This window comes from Setaria italica, chromosome V, assembly GCF_000263155.2.
Source record: "Setaria italica strain Yugu1 chromosome V, Setaria_italica_v2.0, whole genome shotgun sequence".
Lineage (NCBI taxonomy): Eukaryota > Viridiplantae > Streptophyta > Magnoliopsida > Poales > Poaceae > Setaria > Setaria italica.
Window position 1 is genome coordinate 28,704,673 of NC_028454.1, and position 26,998 is coordinate 28,731,670.

A 26,998-nucleotide genomic window follows, 5' to 3' on the forward strand; every position below is an offset into this window, starting at 1 on the left:
TTGGGCCTGTTTGGTAGGGCTTATTGGACGGCTTCTCGAGCGGCTTCTGGAGAAGCCGTACCAAACGCCCTTCCAAAAAACGGCTTCTCTCGCGAAGCACCCGTGAAGCCGTTTTCCAATTTGTACTGGGGAGGAGAAGCCCAAAAAACCAGCTCCCCGCGGCTTCCCCTCCATCCGCGCCCCCCATGTTACCAAATTACCCTTCGACTTCGGCAAAATTACACCGAATTGCCACCGCCTCCTTTTCCTTTCTTCCTCTCGCGAACCGTTCCTTTCTCTTCTTCTGGTAGCGCCTCCTCCGGTCTGGTCTGGCGGCGGCCGGCATGGACCCTCCTCCGGCGGCGGGAAACTTGGATCCGGCGGTCGAAAGGGGTAGATCCGGTGGTGGGCTCCAAGATGCGCCAAGCGGAGGGTCCAACGGCGCGCCGTATGTGTCCGGCGGAGGGGCTGGCGGCGCCCCGTTCTTGTGGCCGGGAGGCCCGCCGACGGGTCCCCTGGGTGCCCTCCTGGCCGCCGCGGGAGTGCCTCCCGGCATGGTGGCGGGCGCATGGCCTGGAGGCGCAGCAACCGCGGCGGGCCAGCCACCGGCGCAGCAACCGGCCATCCCAGCCGCGGCGGGCCTGGCCGCCGGCGCGTGGCCCGGCATCCCCGGCGCATGGCCCGGCGTCCCCAGCGCGGGGCCATCAGCTTCCCAGGCCTCCGGCATCCCCAACGCCGCCATGCCCGGAGGATGGCCGGAGTGGTGGGCCGGAGCAGCGGCGGCGGCTCTAGGGCCGGATTGGCTCCGTGCCGATCCTCAACAGGAGACAGCTTCACAGGAGGTTGGAGGCAATGACGAGCGGCTGCCGGTTCGGGTCACCTCTGGTCCAGTTCGGAGCTCCTCAACTCGTCGGCGAGGTACCCGCGCACCTAGGCCACCACCGGCGGCTAGGACAGCTACTGCTCCTGCATCTGTGGACGTCGACCTCACCGATCCAAGGTAAGAACATATGATCCAATTAAAGTGATTTCCTTGTTTGAGCCATTGTGATTGCTGTTGTGATTGTTGAAGCCATTGTGATTGCTGTTGTGTTTGAGCTCAAGCCATTGTCTTGCTGTTGTCCTTAGAAAGAAGAACATGCGTGACGCATTTGCTATCTGGGACATTTTGTTGTGAACTGTGGTGTGTATTTGGATTTTTAAAGTTTTGCTTGCTATCTGGGGTGCCAGGCATGCATCAGCTGCTGGCCATTGCCTTGCATGGTCATGAAATGTGTTTTCTTTAGGGAACTGCATGCCCATTCTTGGATTCAGCATCCTTCAGTCCTTGTGGTATATTATTATCCTTCAGTCATATGCCCTAAGCAATATGCATGTAGCTAGATAACAAGATACACTAGAGTGACAGGCGACATGCCAATCTTCTGTGTGACCACTTTCACTCATTTGCATCCTGGTTTAATAAATGTCTAAGAGTCAAAAATGGCTCCTCGCAAATGTTCCATATATGATATATCATATATGTATATTACTTCATATCATAGCATATTAGTAGATCATTAGCATATCGCAATGTTTCATATCATTGCTTTTGCAGACAGCAATGTAGTAGTACCTGTGCATTGTTATTTCCCAGCTAATTGAAGGTGCGTGGTACGGTGTCTATCATCCACTCTTATGTTGAAGGTGCGTGGCTTGTCGTGGGGTTTGAGAGCCAGAGAAGTTCTAGTCAGAAGTTGAAGACTTGTTCCCCATCAGGAGTAGGGGAAGTAGGGGAATGTGCCTTCTCAATGTTCAGTTTCATGACTTCTCTGCTGTTTTGATGTATTTTTCAATCCAAGTGATAAATTTTTTATCTGTACTCATGGATGAAGCGGGAAATGATTTTGACGAAAATCTTTCCAAGGTTGCATGATTGTTTTGTTCTTAAGTGGTTTCTGCATTCTTGGGCCAAATGTTACAGATTGATTCTGGAGGTTTGATCCTGATAAGACTTATCCAAGACTAAACAAATTTCTTATGCAAAGAAATAGTAGTTCAGCCATATTTATTTTCTTTTGTACACATTTTTTTTCACTTTCATGGTTATCTCACTTGCATTTCTTTATACTTACTGTTATACAATTTCAGTCTCAAATTTGATTGGTAGTTGTCATTCTTTTACTGGTGACAGACCATCATATGACCTGCAATCCTAGGACTTTAGGTAACCTGATGTGTCGGTCACCACTATGGTCCAGTAACTTGTTCATCTTAAGCTTGCAGCTATGTCGTAACTTCCATTCTCAATATTGTTTAATATAGAGGTGATTTGGTGCTCTGCACTGCAATAGTGTTTTTATTTACCCTCTACTGTTTTGCTGAGGGGATTATGATTTCTAGTTTGCTGGCTATATTTAATAATGAGTTGGGATGAGCTTGTCCACCTATCAGACTGTTGCCTTGACACAATGAAAGTTATCAGTTTCTAGTCTGCTGTCCTTCAAGAGTTGGTGCTTGAAGCGTTTTCATTAGTCATTACTGCTCTAGCTATCTTCTCTTCTGCCATTTAATCCAAGTTCTGATGTTCTGCCATTTAATGTTGGACCTTCTGTACCACTCTCCACGATTATACTATGATTGTGTGTAGTTGTTACTGCTTAGAAGGCATCTTATGCCGAGAAATCCTGAATGGACCTTGTGACCTGCTTTGCTTATTTGAAGGCATCTTCTACTCTGTCATGCTTGATTCATTCTGTCAACCAGACCGGTTCTGTAATAGTAAGTCTGGGACAGATTTGCTACTTTAGAGAATTCTGCAATATATTCTAGTATACTGCCATATATAGTTTCTGAATATATCCTATTGGCAACAGCTTGGCTGATTGGTGTGATGAGAACAATAGGATAGTTTGTGAGATTTTTGCTGATAAAGTTTTAAAAGGAAATAGATCAAGTACTCATTTGAGTAAGACCGGGTACAAGAATGTGATAGCAAGGTTTAAAGAGAGGACTGGGATTGAGTACACTAGAAAGCAATTCAAGAATAAATGGGATAAGTCGAAGCAAGATTATGGTATTTGGAAGCAGTTGAAAAATAAGGAGACTGGGATTGGATGGGATGAAACTGGGAAGAATATTGTAATGTCAGAGGCATGGTGGAAGAAAACAGCAAAAGTAAGTAGATAAGTTGCAGTTGTACCAGATTTTTCATTTTACAATATGTAAAAATATTAATATCTAACTATTGCATTTCAGGATATAAAGGGCTCTACCAGATTCAAGCTGAAAGGACTACAAAATGAAGAACAGCTAAGCATTATGTTTGAAGACCTCAGAAATACTGGTGATGAACATTGGTCCGCTTCTAGTGGTATAGCACCTTCTTCAGCAAACTTGTCTCGTGAAAGCTCTCCAATTCCTATTGATGATGAAGATGAAGCAGACAAAGTGGATTCGGACAGTGAGCCGGAGGAGGTGACACCTAGGAGTGTGCATGGTTCAAAGAGAGGTCGAGGGGCTAGTAACATCAAGGGAAAGAAACCCAAGACAAGTACAGGGCATTGGTTTCAGGAACAAATGGGCAAGATTGTGGAGATGAATGAGAGGACAACTGCATCTTGTGAATCTATTGCAAGGAGGGAGGATACATCTGGTTGTTCCATCCAGGATGTCATGACTTTGGTCAAGAATTGTGGGGCTCTTCCCTCGACGAATGAACATTTTGTTGCATCTCTAGTTTTTACCAAGAGGGCTGAACGAGAGATGTTTATGACTTTGGATACACCTGAGGAGAGGTTTGATTGGCTGAAGAGGAAGTATGAATGGATGACTAGAAATGATGTGCCTAAGTAGTTTGTGCAACATGCTTGTATCCTTTGGATTCTATTTCTATGCTACTCTGAAATATGTATGCTTATGTATGCTACTCTGAAATATGTATGCTTATGTATGCTACTTTGAATCTATATTCTATATATGCCTAAGTAGTTTGAGTATATCTTATGTATGCTACTTTGAATCTATATTCTACTTTGCAATTCATGAATGTTACTTATATCATGAACAGATCTGAATCTTCTGACGATGAGATGTCTGATCATGATGAATGGGTTAAAAACACTCTTGGATTGTTGCGGTCTGCTCAAAATTGTCAATTTGCCACTGCTCTTATTTCTTGCAAGTACTTCATGACTTACCATGACAAGAATGATGTTAGAATTCCGGCACAAAGTGGATTCGGTTGGACAATGGAGAAGCTAAACACTCCAGGTGAAAGTCATAAGCAATTCCGAATGAATGCATCTCTATTTTACAAGTTGCATGATCTGTTAGTGGGTAGCTATGGACTAAAATCATCTCTTCATATGAGTTCTATGGAATCATTGGCTATTTTCCTACTTGTGTGTGGGCATGGTACTTCTACCAGTGGTGTACATGGTATATTCAAGCACTCCGCAGAAACAATTAGTAGAAAATTTGAGGAGGTATTGATATGTATGGTGGCTATGAGTGCAGACTACATAAAGCCAATTGACCCTAATTTCTCTACTACACATCCTAGGATTAGTAATGATCGTAGGATGATGCCACACTTTAAAGATTGCATTGGAGCTTTGGATGGCACTCACATTTCAGCGACACCACGTCCTGAGGACCAGATTAGGTACATTGGTCGGAGTGGCAAAGCGACACAAAATGTTCTTGGTATTGTTGATTTCGACATGAGGTTCACTTATGCATCTATTGGTCAGCCCGGGTCTATGCATGATACTAATGTTCTCTTCCATGCACTTCGACATGATCACTCTACCTTTCCACACCCCCCTCTAGGTATGTCGGATCACCTACCTTATCTTTTCTCATGTCTATACATGAATGCGCGTGGCTCACAACCTTCATTTTTTTACATGTGTATTTAGGAAAGTATTATATGGTTGATGCCGGGTACCCAAATAGACCTGGATACTTGGCACCATACAAGGGTGAAAGGTATCATGTGCCAGATTGGAGGAGAGGTCCTGCTCCAAATGGTGAGCAAGAACATTTTAACCATTTGCATTCAAGTATTCGCAATGTGGTAGAGCGCTCTTTTGGTGTGTGGAAAATGAAGTGGAGAATCCTTCTCAAGATGCCGAGTTACCCAATGGAGAAGCAAATGATGATAGTTGCCGCAACCATGTGTCTCCATAACTTCATTCGTGAAAACCACACACAAGATAAGGATTTCCGCAAATGCGATCGGAATCCCGATTATATGCCCACTATACCTTCAAGATATAGGAAGCACTATGTCTCTCAAGATGCTGGAGATACATCCAACATGAAAACAGATGATCGGACCATGGATAAATTCCGAGATGATCTTGCTAGAGCAATCTTCCTTTCTAGATCATCTTGAGTATGTCAGTTAGCTTATATGGTTGCATGCTATGTAAGGATGGTAGCTATTATTTATGAACCGTGATGAATTCAAATATTAAAAAAAAATCAGCTGAATTTTTTTGAGAGAAATACAGGAGTAGCAATTAAAATATTTATGAAACGTGATGAACCGTGATGAACCGTGAGAATTTTTTTGAACCTGGATGCGACATTCGCTAGTAATCTATTTATGAACCGTGATTATCTATTTTCATCTATTAAAAAAAATCCATATAGTTAAGGGCATCTATGACATTTGATTTATCAAAGCCATTCCTAAAAATACAGGAGAAGCCGTTTTGCCAAACACTTTTCAGAATGGCTTCAGCTTCACCAGAGAAGCTGTTTCACCAGAGCAGCCACAGCCGCAGCCGTTTCAGCCACAGCCACAGCCCTACCAAACAGGCCCTTTATTTCTCGCTTGACTTTGAGCTGGTTGATCAGCAGCAGCAGCCAGCAGGTTGGTAGCTGACAACAACCGACGACTACGTTAGTTGGGCTTGGGCTTTGCTTGCCTGTTGCCTGATTGCCTCTCTACCTCCCACTCCTCGAGTTAACGTTACCGTTGTTTACTCGAGGTGATTCGGAAGCGGCTAAATTCTGATGTTGCTGTTTGCAACGCGCGAAAATTTTCCACTTAGTACTGTACTGTACAGGACAAGAGTTAATTAAACGGAAAAAACTAAAGCGTTGTTTAGGTGTTTTAGCCTTTCACCAGCGTCTCATGTTCGACTTCGACAGGTCACACGCTTGACGCTCATCCTCTCTTCTGCATCCTCCGTCCCAAATTGTACGTGTATATATATCAAGGTGCGTACAAATATTTATAAATTTAGAAAGTAAAAATAACTTAAAATTTGAAAATTTGAAACAGAGGAAGTAGCTCCGAAGACCTAGTTAGAATTTGGGGTACCAAAAAGTTAAGATGGCAATGATGCCACCGGCCGGAGTGGTGGTGGATGTCGATTGAAGAGCTGGAATTGCACTACCAAAAAATCAGGTGTTTTTTCTTAAAAAAAAGTGATGTGCATCCAAGACAGCTACAAATTCTACTTAAAACGCTTTACTAAACTCTTGTAACATTAAAAAAGTATTATCAGAGTTTTCGTGGACTAATGTGATATTTTTTTTTATGGTTTCGGTCACGTCAGTAATCTTGAACTATGAAGAATTCGTGATGCTCTCGCAACTTGCAAGCTTCAACCCTGGAATTTGGGTCAAAATCGGCCCAAAACAGATCGATCAAACGGGCTGATCCACGAAATCGGTGTATATAAAAAAAATCGACTGGGTTCACAGGCCCGATTTTGTATGAAATTGACTCGCACTCGCGGTGGTGGTGAGTGGTGACTGCCGCTGGTTGGGGGCGGGCGGGCACGACTGCACGAGCAGAGCATTCCAGCGTTTCCAGTTTCCTTCTCAGTTGGTAACGGATGTTGCTAGTGTTACCGATGCGATGCGTATGAACGCACGCCACTATTTTAAGATGTTTGATACAGAACTAATTTGAGATACGGCGCAGGTACCAGTATGTATCATTATCTTCTTTCCCTGTCAGTGTCAGGGTTTCACGGTCGCCAGGTCGTTTTCCGGCCAGATAAACGTACGTAGCTCGATGACTGGTTTTGTGGGCTGGTAATTAGTACCAATTACATACTGTACTGCCAAGCTAACCATGCATAAATACTAGTGAGGAGCAGTGCCGAAGATTCTGATCATGTAGATACGTTTTCCCTTCTGCAAATGCACTGGCAGCAGCATGACCTCCATTAACCTGGCGGGTAGCTCTGCTAATTGGTTTGAGTTTAATGATTTTAATGGATTAGATTTCTTTTGAAAATTGTTTAGCTTTGTTATTAATAGTCTGATTCATCAAATGGTTGTTTGGTTTGGATTTCTCATAAGAGAAAATAGATTGGGAGTGGTTTAGAGTGGGTTGCATTAATTTGATTCACAAAACAATTTAAGGATTAGATTCTCGATGTGGGTCCATGTATAAGTCCAACGATACTTTTTCGCATGAAGTAGCTAATTATTAAACTAAATCATCTCCAACAATTTCGATCAATTTCGTTAAATTTTAAAGTGTGAAAGGGAGGTTTTAGTTTGAGGGTTTAACTCTTGACGTGGGGCCCATATATATGTCCAGCTATACTATTTTGCACAAAGTAGCAGACACTTAAATTGAGTCATCTCCAACAAATTTCGATCAATTTTGCTAAAAATTTAAAGTGTGAATGCGAGGTTTTAATCCTAGGGTCCGGCTCTTGATGCGGGACCCACATGTATGTTTAGCCAAACTATTTTACACAAAATAGTGGGTAGTCAAATTGAGTCATCTCCAATAAAATTTTGATGAATTTCGCTAAAATTTTAAGGTGTGAACGCGATGTTTTAATTCTAGTGTCCAACTCTTGACGCAGGGCTCACATGTATGTTTAACCATATTAATTTGCACAAAGTAGTGGGCAGTCAAATTGAGTCATTCCAACAAATTTCGATCAATTTTGTTAAAATTTTATGGTGTGAACGCGGGGTTTTAATTCTAGGGTTCGGCCCAAATGTATGTTTAGCCATACTATTTAGCACAAAGTAGCGGGCAGTCAGACTCTGTCATCTCCAACAAATTTCGATCAATTTCACTAAAATTTTAAGGTGTGAACACGAAGTTTTAGTTTTAGAGTTCGGCTCTTGACGTAGGACCCACATGTTAGACTCACATTTATTTCAAATATATAAGAGTTTTTTATACGAGCCCATAGGTTTATATAGCAAACTCATATGTTCTATCAACTAGTAGATTATCTTGGGTTTAGATAATATAAATATGAGGTGCGTTGGGTTGAAAAAATAAATTAACTTGATATGGATTGGTGTCCAGTTAGCATGCTACTGGCGAGCGCGCAGTCCGGCAGAACTTTTGACCTCCACATGATGCGTGCACTCATCGCGCTCTGCTGACTGACCGGTACGTAGCCCACTCGCTCATTGCGCGGCACTACGCAGTGATCTGCCCAAGGAGTGAAGGATCTAGCCAATCAGATTATATTTAGATGGGTCGGGCCGGCGTCGTGATCAGAGGAAGAAGGATGCTGGCCAATCAGATTTACCAGTTCCCGTCCCAATTATCTCCCGGCCATCGTTCGCTCATCATGCCGACCCGGCGAAAAAAGAGGAGATACGCGCCGCCGCAAGCGCACCGTACCGCATCCAGCCCACGAAAAAGCGAAGAGAAACCGGCCAATCGGCAAGCTCGACAGCAACGTATGTGTATCGCTGATTCGCTCCTCGACCGGTCCTCATCACTAGCCTAGTGATTAGCATCGGCCTCCGTCGCGTACGTCCACTCCACTCCCCTGCTGCGCGCACGCCGGCCGGCCGCTGCCGTGCATGCATGGCGATGGTGGTCACCGAACCGACCTGGCCTGCGCGGGCGCAGGCGCAGCAGCTAGTGGCGGACACGGCCGGACGGGGCACCGCCGCAAAGCCAAAGTGCTCCGCTGCTCTTTATCCCTTTTTCCCCTGTCCAGATCGCAGCCGACGTACAGGGTGCGTTTAGTAGTGCTCCCACCGCTCCGCTCCGCCCGCCCGATTCTCAAGTGAATCGAGTCGGAGCGCTCCGTTGGCTTCCACATCGAGGAGGGAGTGGAAAAGACCTGCTCCTCCGATCCTTTCCGTTCATATTCATATATGATTTTGAACTCAAAAAATAGATAGAGCTGAGTTGTATTGTGAAGAAGCCACGAGGATCACGATCCATTATCACCCCTACGTGTGTCCGCCGCCGGTAGCTTGCCCCCATCGACATGTCGGTTCGCTGGCAGTCGCCCCCATCCGCCCGCCGTCAGCTTACCCCCCGTTCACCCTTCCGTTTGCCGGCAGCTCGCCCCCGTCCGCCCGTCCACACGCCGGTCGCCTGTCCACGCTCTCCCGTTCGTCCCCGGCCGCTCCTCCCCACCCGTCCGTCCCTTAGCCGCTCCTCTCCGCCCGCACGCCGAAGTTTGATTGAAGGTCGGTTCACACGATTCGTGGCCGTCGGAGCTCGGCCGGAGGTCCATTCGCGACTGCTGGTAGGGATGGCAATGGGGCGGGTCGGGGCCGGGTGAAGCTTCCATGGACCCGCCCCCGAAACCCGAACAGTAAACCCGCCCTGAATCCGAAACCCTATTTGGGAGGAAATCCTACCCCAATCCCGAAACCTGACGGGTCCCCCGACACCCGAGCCATCGGCCCATGGGGGCCACACCACCGCCGCCGCGCCCCATCACCGGCGTTGCCCCCCAAGCGCTGCCGGCTGCCGCCTGTGGCCGTGGGGTTCGCTCTCGGGCGGTCGGCGGCGCTCGGGGTCGGGGTCGAGGGCGAGGGGCGCGGGCGGCGGCGAGGGGCTCGGGCGGCTGGCGGTCGGAGGGGCGGCGGTGGTGGTCGGCGACGCTCGCAGGCAGCGGTGGGGGCGACCGGCGGCGCACTCAAGGGTGACGGGGAGAGTGGAAGACTCACTGAGATGAGATTCGGAATTATATACCTAGGGTTGTTGTTGTTGTTGGGCTGGGTAGTTTTTGGGCCGAATTGTGTACTTCAGGGTCCCGTGGGTCACCCGCGGGGGGAGTATAAACCCGCCCCCGCACCCGTCATGTGTCGGGTCCCGAACCCGAGATCCACGGGGGGAATTCCGGACCTGCTCCCACCCCCGTTGGGTCTAAAACCCGCTGGTCTCGGGTCTAGACCCGCCCGATTGCCATCCCTAACTGTTGGAGGTCGCTGCCCTTCTTGATTCGTGGCCGCGCTCGCTGCATGGTCGCTGGAGCTCGATGGTACTACCGGAGGTTGATTCGCTACACTGAAGCTCAATTCGCATCACCAGAGGTTGATTTGTGGTGTCGGACTATGTATCACCGATATGGCGATACAATACGGCGATACAGCGATACACGATTTTGGAAAACAACACAGTGGTGATACAGAGAGAGTATCGGAGTATCGAAGTATCAGACACGCAAGTATTGGATACCGGTACGGCAGGGTCAGTGAAGTATCGATGATTCATAAGTGTCGGAGCTCGATTCGTGGCCGCGGATCAACGAGCATCCTCGTCGCTAGGAGCCGGAGCTTGGGGGGCAGGGGCAGCGGAGTGCAAGGTGCTAAGCATTCATACCCGCAATAGCGGCAGGTACCGCTACAAGGTAGCGGATCTAAGATAGCATGTTTGGACTTAGCAGCCGCTATTGACTGCTATTGTGGCCGCTATTACTAATGTTAAACCGCCATTCACTACATTTATGGTTGACATATATTTATGGTTGACATATGAATATGAATCAAATGGTAATAATAATGTTTAAAATGATTATTTAGATAATGATGAAGAATTATGGGATGACAAATGAATTTTTTATTCATTCATATAAGAATTTAATGGTAATATATATCCATACATCTTAATTATATCTATTTATTTGTGATTCTTATCATGAAATGTAATGGCTAACTTAAATACTTTAACTTTTTTAAGTAAACTAAAAAAGTGTAAACTAGATGTTAATATTCATATATGCTCTAAATTTGTCATTATTTTTTTGAATTCCACGATTTGAATATAGCGTCCGCTATAGCATCCACTGTCCGCGATCCGCTATATCAGCACTAATCCGCTACCATACCGCTAAACGCTATTTAGTACTCGACGGAGTATTATTTGAAGCGCCACCAAACGCACCCTACGAAATATCTCCCAGTCCACGCGAGCTATCCGCCCGGCGGGTGGGCGGGGGCGCACGCACGGACGGCATCGTCTACAGCCGGGGTGCGACTAGGGTCGCCGATCAGTGGAGTGGAGCACGACTGCTGTGTCGCGTCCGCGCGCCTGCTCCGCGATCGGGCGTGCCGCTGCACGGCGAGCGGACGGGCTCCGCGCGCGACCGAGAGGAGCGAGTGACCACTGGCCAGTCATCAGCTGATCCGCGAACGGACCGGAGCTTTGGGGGCCCCGGACCATCATCTGCCGACTTCGGTAGACAGGTTTTCCTTTGCATCGAAAGCGACCGGCACTTGCGGTGATTGTGCCGCTCCGGGAGGCACGCGCGGGGCGGTGCCTGATCCAAGCAAAGCTTTCCTCCCCCGTCGGAAGGGCATGGACATGGCCCCCATAGCCCCATGGATGAAGTCATGATACCTAAGGTCTGAGGCTCAGTAGCCACTAGCCAGGATCAGGAGGACGTGATTCATGACATTATACCTGGGAAAATGCTGACTGGGCCTTTTTTCTCTCTCCCGTTTCCTTCATCGTACCAGGATGGGCATTAGGTTACCGAGCTGTAATCCGCTTTCACTAACATATATAATACATCGATTAATCTATACTTTGCGCTCGTTCTATTCCAAATTATAAGTCATTTTAACTTTTTCTAGAATTATAGATTTTATAAATAGTAAAACTATGACATTAGAAAAGACAAAACGGTCTACAATTTGAAAAGTTATATGCAGAATGCGGTTTCTGCATGTTGCCAAATGCCTAACCCAAAGATCATGCGCAGATATCGCACCTATTTGTGGCAAATGAAAGTGCCTTTTGGTACTGGAGGAAGGGTACCTCTCCTCCCGTGCGTGAAGTGCTTTTTGCAAAAATAAAATTGGACTTTTGCCGACTGAATTCACCCGACAGCCGGGCTGAGATTTTAGCAATGGTTGTTACACGGATGCAGATTTTAGAAACCAGCGGCTCCACCTTCTTTTCCACTGTTTCCAGATTATTCAAGCCAACGCTCGAAATTTCTCAACTTTGCGAAGGTCTTGACCATAGTCATATCTTGCTCAACTAATGGTCCTATATGGCAATGAACAAAACGATCATCTTCGTCTTTAGCATAAAAAAGGATGGTCAACTTACAGTTGAATTTGTGGTGAAAAAAGTACAATTTTTTTTCTTGCCTATAAACTGGTGCAAATTAGGCAAGTTTCCCAGCTGTTGCCCGTACTTTATCGCTTTTGTCTCACCCTCACCTCAGATGATTGGCAACTTAATCCTGTCTTTCTCAACCACCTCATTCCGGCAAAGGCGAGGCCTACCAAATGGCAAATCCGGCACGAATGCGACACCTCCCTGGAACTGGCAAAGGAGCAGAAACCCCCTGTCATCAATCTTTTATTCTCCATTAGTATCATCCATCAACGGATCAACCCCACTGTTTGTTGATACAAGAAGAACATCACCATCCACTGACCACTACAACTCGATCCCAAACATATACATATATTCGTATCCACCCTAATCGAAATCAAGACTAGAATGTCTTGTGAAGTAAAATCACAACAAAAAGAAGAAGAAGAAGAAGAAAATGAGAAGAAGGTGATGAGATGAAATTTAAACGAGCGATTAATATTTGCAGTTGCTTTGCTTGCCAATGGCCAAATGCCCGCCATTGGCGTCGCTTACCGCCTTTCCCTGTACGTCGTCCTCACCTCCTCATGCGGTGGCACCTGAACCAGAGGAAGGCGAAGCAGAGCACCCTGTAGCCGACGACGAACCCCAGCATGACGCCGAGGTTGCTCCACCGCATGCCCTCCCGCATCCCCTGCTGCCGCAGCAGCCCCGCGCCGTCGAGCACGCAGATGCCCCCCGCGCCGCCGGCCGAGGCGAGGCACTCCCTGGCGCCGCGCGCGCCGCCGTACTCGTTCACCACTAGTGCCTCGAACGGGTACTTGAACAGGCTCGCGTAGTGCATGAACACCCAGTAGCGCGGGATGTTCTTGCTGGCCACGAAGTAGCCGGAGAATAGGAAGAAGCAGCCGATGAGCCCCGCCACGACGGAGTTGCCGACGATGTAGTTGGGCGCTAGCGCGCTGAGGCACGCCACGAAGGAGTTGGCGGTGAGCATGACGAGCCAGACGACGAGGGCGAAGTAGGCGAAGGCGGCGGGCTCGCGCGCCAGGCCGACGAGCCAGTACACGGGCGCCGCGTAGAGGAGCGCGGCGGCGAGGAGGAACGGGAGGAAGACGGCGGCGTTGGAGGCGACGTAGGAGGAGACGCGGTAGGCGCCGCGGGTGGTCTCGCGCTCCAGGATGCGGCGCTCGTGGAGGAATACGGGTAGGGCCTCGGTGGTGGAGGAGAGCAGGTAGGTGAGGTTGAAGGCGAAGAAGCCCAGGCGGGACTGCAGGTCGGTGGCGCCCAGGAAGATGCTGCCGAGGAACGCGCCGGCCAGCACCGACTGCGCCATCCTCGCCGCGAACAGCTGCGGCGACCGGAGCACCGTCTTCGTGAACCGCCCCGCCAGGATGCGCACCTCGGCCGCCGGCGTGTTCGCGTACCCCGCGCGCCGCGCGGACGCCAGCCCCGGGCCGACCGGCGCGACGTTGTTCTCTCGGTTTGCCGACGCGGTGGTGATCGTGGTGGCGACGGCGACGTCGGGCTTGAGGGAGTCGATGGTCTCCATGGCGTACTCGAGGACGTTGACGTGGGCGGGGATGGCGTGGCCGGTGGCGATGAGGCGCGACTGGAGGAAGTCGAGGGAGCCGTGGTGGCGGACGGCGCCGTCGGCGAGGAGCACGACGCGGTCGATGAGCTCGAGGATGCGGAATCCGGGCTGGTGGATGGTGAGCACGACGGTCTTGCCGTGCGCGGCGGCCATGTCCCTGAGCATCTTGACAATGTGGAGCGCGGAGCCGGAGTCGAGGCCGGACGTGGGCTCGTCCAGCAGCAGCACGGCCGGGTCGTGCACGAGGTCCATTCCGATGGACACCCGCCGCCGCTCGCCGCCGGACACGTCGGCGACGCGGGACGCCGCGACGTGACGCAGGCCGAGCTCCACCATCAGCTCCCGCGCCCGCTCCGCGGCGGCCGCCCCGCCGGCAGCGCGCAGGCGCAGGCGCGCGCTGTACACGAGCGACTCCTCGACGGTGAGCGCCGGGAACAGCGCGTCGTCCTGCGGCACGTACCCGGACGCCCGGCGGAAGCGCGCGGCGTCCATGGGGAGGCCGTTCACGAGCACCTCCCCGGCCGCCACCCGCGCCGGGTCCGCCGACCCGGCCAGCACCGTCAGCAGCGTGGTCTTGCCCGCCCCGCTCGGCCCCACGATCGCCACCAGCTCCCCCGGCGGCGCCTCGCACGTGACGCCCCGCAGCAGCAGCCGCCCCTCCTCCGCCTTCGTCTTGGCACCGCCCCACAGGAACGAGGCGCCGCGCGGAGGGAGCACGTACGAGAGGGCCCTGGTCTCGATACGGTACCGCGGCCTGATCCGGCGCCCGCCGCCACCGCCATTGGTGTCCACCTTGCTGCCCTGCGACATCACCGTCGCCTCCATCGGAGACGCCGCGGCGCGCGCGAGTGGTATAAGGCCGCGCGGGGTGGTACGTGCGTGCGTGGTCGGGGAGAGAGGATTACTCTAGAGACAGAGAGGGAGGGAGAGCAGGAGCTAGCGCTCGCAGTCGCAGAGGAGGGTGAGTGAGGTGAGGAGGGTTGAGCTACCGGCACCAACCTCGCCGCGGCTTATGTACTCGGGCGGCCGCGTGGTGCGCGTCTGTGTGTGTGCGCGCTCGTTGGCGGCTTGGCGCGGACGCGCGCACGCTCTTAACACTGGGCGGGGCGTGCGGGGCCGGGCGACGCTGTCGGGGTGGCCACCGCACGGGCGTTGTTTAGGGGGTGGGTTGCTTGTGTCCCGGGCGGACGTGCCGGTTTGGGGGCGGAACGAACGACCATGCTTGCGCCACTGGTGTACCGAGACTGTTCAACTCGCGTGCATTTTTTCTCTCTCGATTCTGTGTGTTTTTCACAAGGAAATGGGTGTTCGCGCGGGTCACGAAACTGGCTGGACTGGGGATCTTTGCTCGATGTCGTGTGGGGAAGTTAGTTGGGTTGATACACTTGTTTATCTTCTTCTGCTACTACCAATCAGCATACGACTATCTACTAACTGGGAGAAAAACAATGGAACTCCTGTTGAAGGCATCATCGGGCCTGTTTGAATCAGCCATAATAAAAGCAGTAGCAGCTGTTCAGCGAGCTTTTTTTTTTTTTATTTCTCTCTGTTTTTACTGTTCAAATAAGCGGCGCAGCCGAACACCCCATCATCATCGGATCATCGTCTCCTTTTCTTGCGAGGAGGGGAGTGGTGCACAGAACGAATTTCGATGTCGGTATAGTCTGGAAAAGGAAGAGAGGTCATGGAAATCAAATTCTTTCTCGTCGATCAAGACTCACTAACCTCAACGGTAATCACTGGATCATGGACTCACTAACCTCAACTAGTCGTCCTCAGTCTGAAACCTGCATGGTTGGAAAACTTGCTGGAACCCGGAGTCTGGCCGCGGTCGTCCAAGCCGCGAGCACCCGGCGTGGCCGTCGGACCAGGCCGGACCCGGCGGATCCACCACGGATCACCTAACGCAGCAGTAACGCCACGCCCGGCGGCCCGGGTGTTCTCCCGTAGGCGTAGCTAGGGCGGTTGGTGCGTTCCTGGCTCGTGACTTGCGTGGCAGGCGAAGCAACCATCATCGCGGTCGCACAGCCTCCTCCTGCTGCTGCTGCTGGGTCTCAGGGTCCGGGTGGTAACAGCAGCAAAAGCAGCATGCCTACGGAGGGGAGACGTGGGAGGCTGGGAGCCGAGCACGACGGATCACAGGTGAAGCGACGAAGGCGTTTCTGAATTCTGATGACCTGCACCGTTGACCGGGGATCGTCTCGTCCGTCGCACCCGGTTGGTTGGGGTTTGCCGGTTTGGCCTGGCTACCCATGGCATGACGCGCGCAGCCGTACGAGTTCGGAGCTCTAAAACCGACCAAAGGACACGGAGATGCGTGTGCTTTTCCAGCTAGTTCTCTCCTACTCCATTTCCACTTCGCACATTAAGAGTAGCATGCATCTTCTCTTGTAAGAACTGGTTTACGAGTTACGACCGCTTCACGCAGTTTCTTGACCTATCTGAATTCTGAATCTTGAGATGTTTGAGCTCCAGGCTCCAGCTGATCTGAGGGAGCGCCGCGCTGCGTCATCATGCGTGTGCGGTCAAAGCAGCCGTTCTTTTTGTTCAAAAAGAGAGCAGAGACCGGAGGAGCAGAGAGAGCAGTCGCTCGATCGAGCTGCTGCAACCTGCAGGCCACTTGAGCCGGCGACTGACTGGGATAGGATGCCCTGCGCAGCTGCTCTGCATGATGTATTTCCGAACAGCACGACAGTACATGGTACATGCTCCTGCACTCTGCAGGTCGAATTGGCTTGCTTTGTTTCCCAAACCATACACCTGGTCAGCACTCAGCACAGCACCCCGCCCCCGCAGCCCTGCAGGGATCCTGACAAACGTACAGCATCAAGAATCTCTGACACTTCAGTGAGAAGGGACAAGGTAGATAGATCGATTAGTCACAGCGAGACGCATTGCGTATCTCAACAAGCACCACGGGAAACCGATGCCAGAAGGTGCTAACAACTGTCAGTAGTTGCAGAGAGTCGCATGCAGCCCCAAAACAGCTGCCTTTTGAGCTTTCAACAAGCTAGTTGCCACTAGTACACTGTTCTTTTTTTTTGTTTAATGTAAACTGCTGGTACATGATTCAGCCGGAGTAGGCTTCTCAGAAGCGTGTCACGAGACCGTAGGTAGCATTTGGTACTCCGCAAGACCGATCGAGCAAGAGTGGTGCAGTGCACGGCGATGCAAGCAACAACCGCGCCTTGTTAAAACGCATGGTGGTTTTGCCGATCGGTTGTTCCGGCAGCGGCCAGCCATTTTGCTCGACATTTTCACCTGCGCTGCAAGGCCGAGAGCCACTAAAAGGCGTAGCAGGTGTGAGTTAGTTCGATGCTTGGATGATGCATGTTGCCCCAGGCAAGCTCTAACTGCTACTTTGTGTGCTGCCGCGCATGCTAAGACTTGCAGGTAATCTCTGGTGCAGCTGGAGCTGGATGGCCGGGCTTCAGATCCGGAGGCAGAGGAGTATAATGCGAGCGGGTGACTGGCGTGCACCGAGCACCGGGTTTCAACTTTCATCCACCAAAGGCTCCGCCGGATTTTATTTCGTCCAAGGAAAGAAACACCCTCGGTTTCTTGGGCCAGTCACGGATGCCAAAGGTTTGTCAATCTTTTTATAGCCTGCGGTTGCATTTGCAGTTATTGGAATCAAGCAACGTGAGATCGATCGACCAGGTCGTACTGAAACTGGTTCTGGACGATGCACATGATGCTAGTATTTCCCAATGGGTTAAACCACACCTCATCAATGCTCTTGTTCATACTCTTGTTGCACAGATAGAATGGTTCAACAGGTTGTTTGAAGCAAGATTGGACCGTATACCATGCGGTTTACTACTCAAAATTGACTTTTGCGGCACCATTTGTAGCGTGTGATTTGTAGTAAAGAGTCATTTTGCAGTACCTTGTACTAGACTCTAGTGTTTTAAAAAAAATAGTATAAAAAATAAGGGTACTACGGGAAAATAATATAAACGACGTCACTGTATTTATTTTGACAATAAGGATCAATCATGTAAATGGATCAACTGATAACTAGATAATAACTAATCCATCAAGTCTATCTAATCCATCAACTCGTGGTCCCGCACGAGCTAATGTTTTTAAAAGCTATTATATTTAAAAATTAAACTTCTAGCTAATAATCAAAATCTTTTACCTACTGCTCTCTCATTTTTTTTCAATACTTCAACATAATACTCATATAGATAACTTATCTTTGTCCAGTTATGATTGATTTTTAATTAGTAATTACTCCATACACCTTTTCATCCACATTCATACTTTTTTTTTCATTTGTATCACACCTCCATAGCATAAAAATTAATATTTTTAACACTTCCTCACATACATGTATAAATATTATACATGATGACACTCATCATGCGTATATATCTTAACTTATTATTTCTACATTAACAATAAAATCATACTTTTAACATTTATATATGATGCAGATAATTAGATTAAGATTTAGGTTTCTACTTAAGGTAATTTTTAATAATGACAAACGTGGGTAACTTAGATAAAAATTTAGAATGGTATTTTAAGTAGACTTTTTATAATGATATGCATGGGTAAATTGGATGAAAATTATGAGATTACTTTAGATTATTTTTTATAATAGTAGAGCTCGGTAATTTAGATATAGGTTTAAGGTTTATTTTACAATTTTTCATAATGATAGTGGTGAGTAACTTTTTAGAAAATATAATAGATAAATGACTATGATTATAGAGTTTACACGATTGATGTTTGATGTTTCTTATTTTTTGTGAGAATTTCTAGAATTTGTATTTTTTTAGCATGCCTTGTGAGAACTAATGCGGAGCCTCCAATGAAAAAAAATAAGGCCACATTGCTACAAAACTATTACCTTGAGATACCTCTCATTTGTTAAATATTCGAACACAGTACTTATATAGATATATACTTATTATCTTCATCCGTTTGTGATAGATTTTAGGTAGTAATTACTATGTAACATTTTGATCCACATTTATGATCTTTTACCTTTCACTTTGTATCACGGGTATGCGCTTGAATTTGTTTAATATAACCTAAGTTAGAGCTATAATTTGAACATAGGAATCTATATTATCATCACCTCCTCTATATCTTCATAAATGGTGACACACATCATGCATATATACCCTTAATTATTATATTATATACCGGTAGTGTAGTAAGAAATAGAAGATTTAGAATCATATATTGGTGTATATTTTTAATTAAGGTGATTTGGATTAAAACTAGGGTTACCTGATGTTATTTTTAATAATAGCATATGTGGGTAATATAAATGAAAATTTAAGGGTTACTTTAAGTTATATTTTAAGTTTTAGTGGTGAGTAATTTAGTTGCAAATTTAGGGGGGTTTAAATTATTTTTATAATGAAGCGGGTAATTTCGATGAAGATTAGGTGGTTACTTTATTTTATTTAATACAACGGCAGAGGTGGGTAATTTAGATATAGATTTATGGGTTACTTTAGGCTATTTTCATAATGGCATAGGTGGGTAATTTTTTAGAATATATAATAGATCCAATGGCTACGATGATTTGAGTCTACCGATAAATGACCAGATGTTTTGCTTTTTGGTGAGAATTTCTAGAATTTCTCTCTTCCTATAGAGTGTCCACCTAGGATCCTTGGTGGCTTCACCTAGAGACTTTAAAAGGAGCCTCCAATCCTCCAATTAGTAATAGTAAGATATAAATGTGTGGGGACTACACTTTTATAATCATTGAGTATGAACCCATATGTCACATATGTCGCTGCAATTGTAGGTCTTTCCATATCCCTTGATGACTATTTTTCTCTAGGTCTATCTACTCGGCTCACCTTTTCTTCTTTTTTCAGCTAGCGTTGGGATGACAATGGAGCGAGGGCCTGGTCCTACCAAAGATCATGCTCGTGTGCTAGTAGATTTTGATGAGACCACTTTATGTCCTCATCCTTCTCCCAAACAAGAATCAGTTGCCTTTATCAAAAAAAGAAGAAAGAAAATCAGTTGCATGTTTAAGGGAGCTCTCGTGTTCGTAGCCTTTCGCACGTATGCCTGTTCTTCAAGTTTTAGAGCAACCCTATGAGAGAGGCAGAAACTTAGTTGCACTATTTTTTTTCACACCTTATGATTTGTGTTTTAGAGAAATTTAATGATAGGGATAGAAACTGGTAGTTAGGGGCGGATCCAGCTCCATAAAATAGGGGGGGCTCATCTACCCTTTCTTCTTCCTCCCTTCTCTCTTTCCCTTCTTCTTCATCATTTTCTTTTTCTCCTCTTCATCTATGGCTAGGGGGCTTTGAGAGGGGTGTTGACGCTAGTTATTGACATACTTTTAGTGCCATTTAACTAGTGTTTTCATTCATATTCTTATACTAACCCGTCACTTGGCACTTGAAATAACTCCGCTTTCGCATACGCAAGATATTTTTGAGGATATTCTGTTTTCGCAGGAAATTGGCCTAAATACACATGATGGTGATATCAATCTAATATTGTCTTTACTTTGATCTACTATGATGCATACTTATTCTCATATGTTCAACTGGCATATGTTCTTAGTAGGAATAGATGTAATCACCATAGATGTAATCTTGGTGATTAGTCTATGTCTTGCGGATACATCTTAGTAGTGCGTAGGAAGTTGGTGTGATTACTCTTGTATGGTGATGGCATGCAGCAAGAAAAGGTCAAACGATTGTGTAATATTGAGTAGGATCGATGGCGAGTATTGTGGGAGTCATTGTAGCAGCTATCAAGAAGGAGAGCTTCGGATAAGAGAACTTGATGGTTGTTTGAGATAAGCTTTGGGAAACCGGAGGCGTCAACACGCACCTCGCAGTGGTGTTCATAAGAAAGTAGGCCACTTGCGAGCCACCTTTCTGAGAGATGACTCTTCATCAAGGTACGAGATAGATTGGTTACCACTTTGGCTGGAGCTACAACAACAAGACGATAGGCACATGCTACCCTTGGTTGTATTACCACATATATACATGGATGCGATCTATTTACCCTATTTATAATGCTTATCTCATGATTGGGTTACCTTTATATGCAATTCGTGCTTTTTGATAGGATTAGATCCGTTTAGCTGGATAGAGAACCCTAGTTAGTTCATTGTCGATCCACGGATTGATAAACCTTGGATGGAATACTCTAAGAGAAAAGCTACAACTGATCCGTGCGCTTGCGGTTCAAACTGGCGTGCTAACCCTGGGGCGATCTATCTAATTTTTCAGACTAACCCTAATTTTCATTGTTGCATATATCCTATTTTTCTTATTTGCATCTTTGAAAGCTGGAAAATACTAGATGCCAGATAATGGAGGAAGTGGATTAAACTTCAAGTTCATCAAATCCGAAATCACTCCAACACGAAGATTATGACATCAAGATCAGCTCTGTAGTAGTAGGTGCTAACTTTGTTAGTGGTCCAGCATCTACTATCGAGTCCACACTAATGAGGACAATACAATTGATGATAAACAAGGTATGCCGCTGTGTCAATTATTTTTGAGACGAATGTTTCTTGGAGATTTGTTTGTTTAAGTAACAGGTGTTGGAAGCAACCGTGTCAAGCAAAGAGGAACAATTGGATGGCCTCTCTACGCAGAAGGCGGCGATTTGGAGATGATCAAGTCTGGAGGTGAGAAAATTCATAGCACCGTGACACCACCAAACTTCTATAGTGAGATACTCAAGACGATCTATGATGATTGAGTGATGCAACCAAGGAAGACAACCGCTTAGATCGTCGATACAAAGCGCAGGAGCATCCTCTAATCCTGTCACTTTGGGTAAAGCAAAAATTATAGAGAAGATGCATTATTGCCGCCATGCTACTCGCTGGTGTAGCAATGGTGATGACCTTGAAGGCAAATGATGTGTGACATCATGCCCCAAAGACCACAAGATCAAGATCATCAACATCTCCAGATCAATTTACGAGAAGCTACTATTGTCATCAAGATTTTGCACGACCTCAAATGAAAACAACAGAATATTTTTTGAATATTTAGAAGCCCCATGAAATCTACGTTCCAACGAATCAAGAAGCAAGGCAATCGGAGGTTACAAGCAATTATGGCCAAATCATCGAACATCGCGCGTCCTGAAATCAGTTCTGGACAGCACACAGTGCTAAATTAAAACGGGCATAACTCTCTTATTTGAACTCCGTTTTAGATGAATGACCACTCATCGAAAACGTAATTACATAAACTTTTCAATATAACTATATTTCAGTATATGTTCTGTTCTATACGCAAGGGAAAATTCATGAAGAAGAGGTAGTAGCAAGACAATGAGAACAAGATGGAGAATATGAAGATGACAACAATGAAGAGGAGCTTGTGCAATACTTTCATTGAGCGTACGTAGTCAAATTTAGAGACTTTAAATAGAAGAAAAACTTCTAGAGCATTAGCACATGAAGACATAAGTAGGCATCATTCAACACATGAAGATGTTAGAAGTGAACCACGAAAGATTACAAAAGATGACATCAAGCTGCATGAACACTTTGGATTCTCGCACAAAGGACCATGGCTTCACATAAACATGAGCAAGATAAGGAGTCTAACTATATGACTATAACTAAAGTGCTTTGCGGGAGTCAACCCATCTTTTTATTTTATTTATCTTTATTAAGATGATGTTCTATATTGTGCTCTTCAATCAAAAACATCAAATAACATTGTACCATTGCTCTAACAAATTCTGCAACAACATTTTGTATGCTTTAAATAATATTGAGGGAGCACTTTATTATTTGATCGTGGAAAACCTATAGACCCCTTTTGTGTGCTATTAGTGTCCTTTTAGAGAGGAATATGAAGCATGGTACCACCCCTTTGATTCTAAACTTGTGGCTAGTTGATTTAGGCTAACTTTTGTTTTTTTAGACCACCTCCATATCATGTCTTGTCATTTTGTTCTTCCACCTCTTGTTGCATTGCATTTTCTTACTAACCCTTGTGCATTTGCATCTGTTACATCATTCATGTGTTAGCTTGATTTTCTCTAAAACTTTATGATGAATGCTTTCATATCTATGTTAATTCTTGATGGCATTTTTCTTTTGCAATCTTTTATAAACATATTGTTTAGACATGATCGCACACCATCATCATTCAATTTAACAGACCTTGCTAACTGTTCATATTGCATTGGTTGGTTTATAAGCTTTGCAATGCACTTTATTATTCCTGTGCTGTACAGAGTTCTTGGTCTTGGTATAAGCATGGTGTTTGACCTTGATGTACAGAGTTCTTAGCCTTGGTATAAGCATGATGTTTGACCTCGATTTATAATTTTTATAGCTATGGAGAATTTCAGCAACCTAGTTGTAAGCATGGTGCTTAGAACTTAGTGTAAACATTGTCTTTGTTTATGTTCCTACCTATCATTTGCATTCCCACTTGCACTCATGTACACTCGTTAGATGGTTGTTTTTATTTCACTAAATTAGCTATGCCACAAGTTAAGGTTTTAGGGATGCCTTTGGTTTGTTGGAAACTGTTTCTACTCCCAACAGTCACCCCGGGGTAGTATGTGCATTTGAATTATTTTGCAGTCATAGCGCAACGCTTTTATGAAAGGAAAAGAGAAGAAATTGAAGGATAATAAATGTGACAAAAGTGAAGAAGTATAAAGACAAGCTCCGGACGCTGAGACCAAGGATTTCAACAATCATAAAATGCTTCATATTCTTCTTACATGCCTAGCACAATGCTAAGCATGGGGGAGGACTTGGCGGACCAAGATAAAAATGCTATTTGGAATACAAGGATCACGGTCGTCAGAAGATGCTCATTTTTTCTTGTTCCATGCTAAGCACAATGCTTAAGTATGGAGGAGGCTACGCTACACTTCATTACAAGCATCAAAAGGATGGTAAATTTTTTCCTATACCTTCTCTTTTTCGATTTCTTAATAAAGCCTGTGTATATAAACCTTCAACTATAGACTTGATGCAACATTTGTATATCTCTCGATAATAATGTGGCTACTAGGAGTACAACCTAGTTTTTGTTTTCAATAAATTATGATCACCATCACCTTGTGCTCACCACAATGTTATAATTTTGGTATAATCTTTCTCAATTTAGAAGCCACAATATTTGAAGATCTGTTCCGTTTCTGGTCATGGAATATAAAATTTTATGGAAAAAGTGATGTATAGAAGTCACACCAGAAAATTTAGCAAGAAAGGAAGGACGAAGAGGCTAGATCGATTGGCCTGGCACTCCCTAGGCTGATTGGCCTAAGGATATCCTACCTCGGTTCACGCGTGAAAAATTTTGGGAAGCTTTGGAACATTCTAAAGCTAATTTTTGTGGTGTGCTGTTCAAAGCAGGTTCGGAGAAAAGATGAAAAATATACGAAAGAAAGAAAGAAAGAAAGGAGAAAAAGGAAGAAAAGAAAAGTATAGAATAAGAAAAGAATAAGAGTGAAAAGAGGAGTTTCTACTGTCATGAAAATCAAAGAAAGTGTAAAAAAGGATTACTTTGTTCACGGAATGGATTTTCATTCCAACCATATGCAATCCGACGACGGGGACATCGCTGTACCTCAGAGTCATTATTTTGTTTGCCTTTGCACATGTCCACTGTTCTATATCTTCTCATCCTTGCAAACCTCACATTATACGGATATTCTTATGATTATTGGCTCGAAAGGTAAGCGACCATTAGAGAGTTTTTTTTTAATTCGATAATATAAGTGTTGATTCTTGCTAGCCTTATCCAGGCTCCACCGCATAATCAGTGACTTTTTGAGAGATGAGAGCTTGCAAAATAACTAGGATAGCACTTTTAAATTGAGCGACATGTAAGCACCTGGAAGAGAATTTTGTTTCCTATTCTTGTTGCGGGAAAATTGTTTTATAACAAAAAACAACCCTCCAAGGCAAGCTAGAAAGTAAGTGTGATTGATTCATGAAGTTACTTAGTTCTGATAAAAGCTGTGGGGTGATTTTTTCTTAGATAAATATTTGAACACCCATACTTCAATTATCTTTGCTGCTCCTCTTATCTTTTGTTTGAAGGACCAGGTACTTGACTCGCTTGCTCAGGTACTTGACTCGCTTGCTCAGGTTTGGTTCAAGATCTTTGCTCGACCCTTAGGAGAAGTTTGTAGTCGCCTGACTTGCTCGAGGACGAGTAAGAGCTAAGCATTAGGGGATTGTTGACGCTCGTTATTGACGCACTTTTAGTACCATTTAACTAGTGTTTTTATGCATATTCGTATACTAACCCGCCACTTAGCATCTGAAATAACCCCATTTTCTCATATGCAATATATTTTGGAGGATATTCTATTTTCGCAGAAAATTGGGCTAAATATATATTTTTTGGATAAAGCCATGAACGAGCAGTGGTCCAGAGAAAAATGAAGACCGGGAGGCAAAAAAGAGTCCGGGCCGGCCTGGGGTCTTCTGGCCTCCACCGACGCTCATTTTTAGCAAGCAATCCTCCAAGATGACTTAATGACTAAGTTTGTGAAGATTTTGCAAGGATCACTTCAGTATTAAGGAGGAATAAAAGAAGATCAAGCGAAAATTTGGAAAGTTATTGAAGATCAATCTCATCCCGAAGGTACCGACATGCCAGGCCCACATGCATACAAAAATAAGGTTCCAGAATATTGAAGAAGACTTGACGACGAAGCTGGATACGAGGGGATAAAAGGAAGGGCTAGGCTGATCGGCCTGGACCCCTCCAAGCGAATCGGCCTACCCCTTTCCTTCGCTCATTCACCTTCCAATTTAACCCACAGGCTCTCCGGACTATAAATACCCTTAAAATTTACCGAGCCCGGGGATCCATCCATCAGAAGTCAGCGAAACCAAGGGGGACACACCATAGGGAGCTGAGGGCCATGCAAGTCTTCGAGGTTGTTTAGGAGATGACTTAGGCTAGACCCTAGCCGCCATGGTCGTCCTTGCACGACGAAGCCATGCTGGAGTTCCGGAGCCGAGCCTTGTGATCATCAAGGCTTATGTACACATGATGGTGATATCAATCTAATCTTGTCTTTGCTTTGATCTACTGTGATGCATGCTTATTCTCATATGTTCAGCTGGCATATGTTCTTAGTAGGAATAGATGTAATCACCATAGATGTAATCGTGGTGATTAGTCTATGTCTTGCGGATACATCTTAGTAGTGCGTAGGAAGTCGGTGTGATTACTCATGTGTGGTGATAGCATGCAGGAGGAAAAGGCCGAACGATTGTATAATGTTGAGTAGGATTGATGGTGAGTATCGTGGGAGTCGTTGTAGCAGCTATCAAGGAGAGCTTCAGATAAGAGCGCTTGATGGTTGTTTGAGGTAAAGCTTTAGGAAACCGGAGGCGTCAACATGCACCTCGCAGTGGTGTCCATAAGAAAGTAGGCCGCTTGTGAGTCACCTTTATGAGAAATGACTCTTCATCAAGGTACAAGATAGATTGGTTACCACTTTGGCTGGAGTTACAACAAGAAGATGATAGGCACATGATACCCTTGGTTGTGTTACCACATATATACATGGATATACGATCTATTTACTCTATCTATAATACTTATCTTGTGATTGGGTTACCTTTATATTTTCAATTCGTGCTTCTTGATAGGACTAGATCTGTTTACCTGGATAGAGAACCCTAATCAGTTTGTTGTCAATCCACGGACTGATAAACTTTGGATGGAATATTCTAAGGGAAAGCTACAACTGATCCGTGCGCTTACAGTTCAAACTGGCATGTTAACTGCCGTCAACAAGAGGTTCCAATCCGCTTGTAGCATTTAAGGTCCAGTTGTAATGCATAAATTATCTTACATATTTTCAATGTTATAAATGCTAACTGCTCCCGAGGTTTCGCTCATCGGAGAAGAAATTGGTCGCGGCGTCCAGTTGTCTTCCAAGAAATCGTCGTCTGACACATGGTCCTGTAATACTCTTTCATTTTTGCTTCGGCGATGCATCGATAGGAGCCAAATGATGAAGCTGAAGCACATGAGAAAAGCCACGTATCCAACAAAGAGCGGGGGCATGTGCCCCTTCATTTTATTTCGTCATGCATGTAATATGGATTTGTAAGGCAGGGAATAGGAAGGCAAAGGTGAATTTTATTGAATAATTTGGTAGACAATTGTAAAGGGTAG

At 45.9% G+C, this 26,998-nt stretch overlaps 2 protein-coding genes across 2 annotated transcripts; one reads left to right on the plus strand and one right to left on the minus strand.

Moving 5' to 3' along the window:
* Positions 1-128: 128 nt before the first annotated feature.
* Positions 129-5,854, plus strand: LOC101774227 (SKI family transcriptional corepressor 1-like). The gene is made up of 2 exons (XM_022826694.1): positions 129-979; positions 5,671-5,854. The coding sequence occupies exons 1-2, from the start codon at positions 324-326 to the stop codon at positions 5,852-5,854; spliced, it is 840 nt and encodes a 279-aa protein (XP_022682429.1). The 5' UTR covers positions 129-323.
* A 6,364-nt stretch (positions 5,855-12,218) lies between these two features.
* Positions 12,219-14,897, minus strand: LOC101766939 (ABC transporter G family member 10). The gene has a single exon (XM_004969109.2). The coding sequence runs from the start codon at positions 14,676-14,678 to the stop codon at positions 12,837-12,839; it is 1,842 nt and encodes a 613-aa protein (XP_004969166.1). The 5' UTR covers positions 14,679-14,897; the 3' UTR covers positions 12,219-12,836.
* Positions 14,898-26,998: the final 12,101 nt, after the last annotated feature.